At 41.4% G+C, this 3,098-nt stretch overlaps 1 protein-coding gene across 3 annotated transcripts in view; it reads right to left on the bottom strand.

The window, feature by feature from the left end:
* Positions 1 to 3,098, bottom strand: part of LOC102676819 (tensin-1-like) — a 219,859-nt gene that overhangs the window by 205,448 nt on the left and 11,313 nt on the right. Inside the window, exon 1 of one of the 3 annotated variants that reach the window (XM_006614679.2) lies at positions 899 to 1,321. The exons of the other annotated variants lie outside the window; for them this stretch is intronic. Coding sequence (XP_006614742.1) covers positions 899 to 982 — 84 coding nt within the window. The 5' untranslated portion in view covers positions 983 to 1,321. Of the gene's footprint in view, positions 1 to 898; positions 1,322 to 3,098 lie in introns of those variants that run through there. 3 annotated transcript variants of the gene reach the window in all.

The following is a 3,098-nucleotide window of genomic DNA, read 5'->3' on the forward strand; positions in this document are numbered from 1 at the left end:
AGATAGCGAAGAAAAAAAAAAAAAGAGATAAATAGGGATATATGCAGACACTGTTAGATAGAGATAAGAAAGAGAACGAAAGAAATTATGAATGGAAAAAGGAAGTGTACGATAGAAGTTGCTATAGTACGCAAAAAAAGATTGTAGTATGTGAGTTATGGCATACTCGGGATATCTACGTATCGCACATTATGAATCATGTATGTTCTTTAGATTCCTAAACGCCGTACGCTTCTACCCTGTCCTTCCTTATCATTTCAATTTCTTCTAACGAAATTCATGAACGAGTAATCGATCAATAATATTTCCATCTCTCCATAATATTAAAATTCCAAATTTAAATTATTCGCGTTAATCCCTCCAACGAATTTCTTTATTCCATCATTTCTAAAAGAAAAAAGAAAAAAAAAAATCGTCGAAACATCCCATCGAAAAATAAAGTAATACTTGCAGTATTATAACTTTAATCTGAGCACAGCAGTTTAAAAACAGGTAGCCTTTGCCAAAGATCGTAACTATACGTAATAAGAAAATCATAAATCAAAACGGCCACAATTTCGGCTACGATTTATATTCCTCGTTTAACACGCCCTTAAGAGTGGCCCTGTACGTTTACCTAATAATTCAACGAGATAATAAATTCCCTCGCCTCCCCTTCTTCGCGCTCTTCCGGGGAGAGGATAACAGCGTGAAAACGAACGAACGAACGAACGAACGAACGAACGAACGAACGAACGAACCGACCGACCGACACTCCTCGAATCGAGTTTAATTGAGAGCAAGAATACACACCGTGGAACGGTTTTTTTCGAATGCAGCCTAAAAATTCACGCGCGATCCCTCCCCCTCCCCGATTCGATTGGGAACAAAAGGTGGAGGCGTAGTGGTGTAGGCCTACCTGTACACCGTTGAATATTTTCAGAGTGGCCTCGGGCATCTTGACAGCTACGTCCCCTGCCTCCTCCTCCTCCTTTCCACCCATGGATGTCCTCGATTATTCTATTCGCCGTTTTTAATTGCGTTTTATTTCGTTAATTGCTCGCCGTCTCGTTCGCCACCGATCAACCCCCTGTCTCTGAAGGCGTGACGTGGGCAAGTAATCGTCCTTTCCTCGCTCTCTCATCGTTACTCGAGTAAAAAAAAAAAAAAAAAAAGTAGCAACAGTCTATCGCACACTCGTCAATTTTAATTGTTCAATCTATCGATCGAAGTTCCCTCGTCGATGGAATTTTAACCATCTTTCAAATTAGAAATCGCTAACACGCGATGTATTTTACACTTCGATCGTGGAATTGTTTACCGTTCCTAGATAAAACTGTTGCCATGGTAACATTGAATCCACGAGTCGACGAGGGGATGTAGAAATACAAATAGGTACAATCTTTCTAAAAATATTGATTAATAATTCCTCGAAGGAATTAAAAACAAAAAGAAAAAACAAATCGTACACTTGCACATCGATCAACACTTTTTAAAAACTTTTTAAACGCAAATCGATTGCTGCGAACGAATAATCGAACAGCAGGAGCACTTTGGTTCACACTTTTCTTTCTCTTGCGTCTTAAAAAGAGTCACGAAAAACGCACTTTACTTAGCAACGATGGAGCAACGAGAGAGGAGACGGCACCAGACACTTTCACCGGACACTTTTGCACAACGATTCGTTCAATTTCTTGGACAGATAACGAGGGAGTAGTCGGCTGTGGTCGGCAGGCGGTTCGCTGCGCGGTATGCACCGTGATCACTAATCACTGTCACTTTCGTCTAAACACGCTCTGTATCCACGCCGGTTCTACGCCGCGCACGCCACATACGCGGCTCACTTTCGTGTCATTAATCCCCTCCCCCCTCTCCCCGGTGACCACGAAAACTAGTTTTCAAGAAACGCGTTGAAGCGTTTCGCAAGTGGGCCGTGGATACGTGGTCAAGTGAACAGCCGCGGCTCACTTATCCCAGATACTTTGAAAACATCGAGTGTCGCCGCTAATCTATTTTCAATTAATCGATTCCGGTTAAGTTGGGTGTGAGCGGTCGAATCGAGGAAATAAATGAGCTCGCGTTGCAAAATTTATCGTTTACGCTCTCCTTCGAGTTGGCCCTTAAAATATCGAAATATCGATCTTTTTTATTCCGCAGAGAGAAAGAGAGAAAAGAGAGAGAGAAAGAGAGAGAAAATTTATATACTCCGCTCTCGAATTACAGATTCGTGAAATTTTTATTACATTTGATAATTATCACAATAATCTTTAAATATTCGAATACGAAAACTTTTTGAAATGTTTATGATTAGCTCCCGATAGAAATCCAATTGCTGGCGCAATTATACCTCGTAACGTATACGCGTTACTCAAAATGTAATAAATTGTACATTGACGTTAAATATTTGCCACGTGTTTAAGGGCTAATTAAGATATCAAAAATCGAACGGTATCACGATTCTTAATCTTTCGACCGTTCCACTCGAGGCAATGATTAAGAGTATAATATGGAGATAGAAAGGTTGGCACGGATTGCATCAGAGGCGAGGAAGGGAGCGAAGCAATGAATCACGGTTCGAAAATGGGCCGACACGGTCCAAATTGCTCACGGTAGATGTGGTATCGGGACAAAAAGAAGAAAAAGAAAAACACCTTCTCCTCGTGGCCGGTTCCGTTTGTTACGTTATCACACAGGTGAAATTGCGATCCCCGGCAACACGTTGGCCGGTGCCTTCGTCTCGCTTACCGAACTCGGTCACGTTGCAACTGTTGACATTTTCGTGTTCCGAGTCTTGGGAGTCGTGACGAAGAATCTCGACGCGGGATGGCCGGGACGACGTTGTGCAAAACGTGAACAGCATTCGAGCCGATCCCGATACATTTTGCAACCGAGAAGATATTAGCGAGTGCATCAATGAGATCGCACCTTTCGATCATCGATCATCGATCGAGATCTTTGTCGTCTTTGTTTTTCGTTATATTCTTTTTTTTCGGGTAAATTTTTATATTTGCGATCGATCGATAATTCGAATCGAAATAAAAGAAGGGAACAGATACGAAGAATGATTGATTTATGGAAGAATTGGCAAATGGCAAATTATTGTAGAAAGTGAATTTATT

Source organism: Apis dorsata, unplaced genomic scaffold (genome assembly GCF_000469605.1).
Source record: "Apis dorsata unplaced genomic scaffold, Apis dorsata 1.3 scaffold_194, whole genome shotgun sequence".
Classification (NCBI taxonomy): domain Eukaryota; kingdom Metazoa; phylum Arthropoda; class Insecta; order Hymenoptera; family Apidae; genus Apis; species Apis dorsata.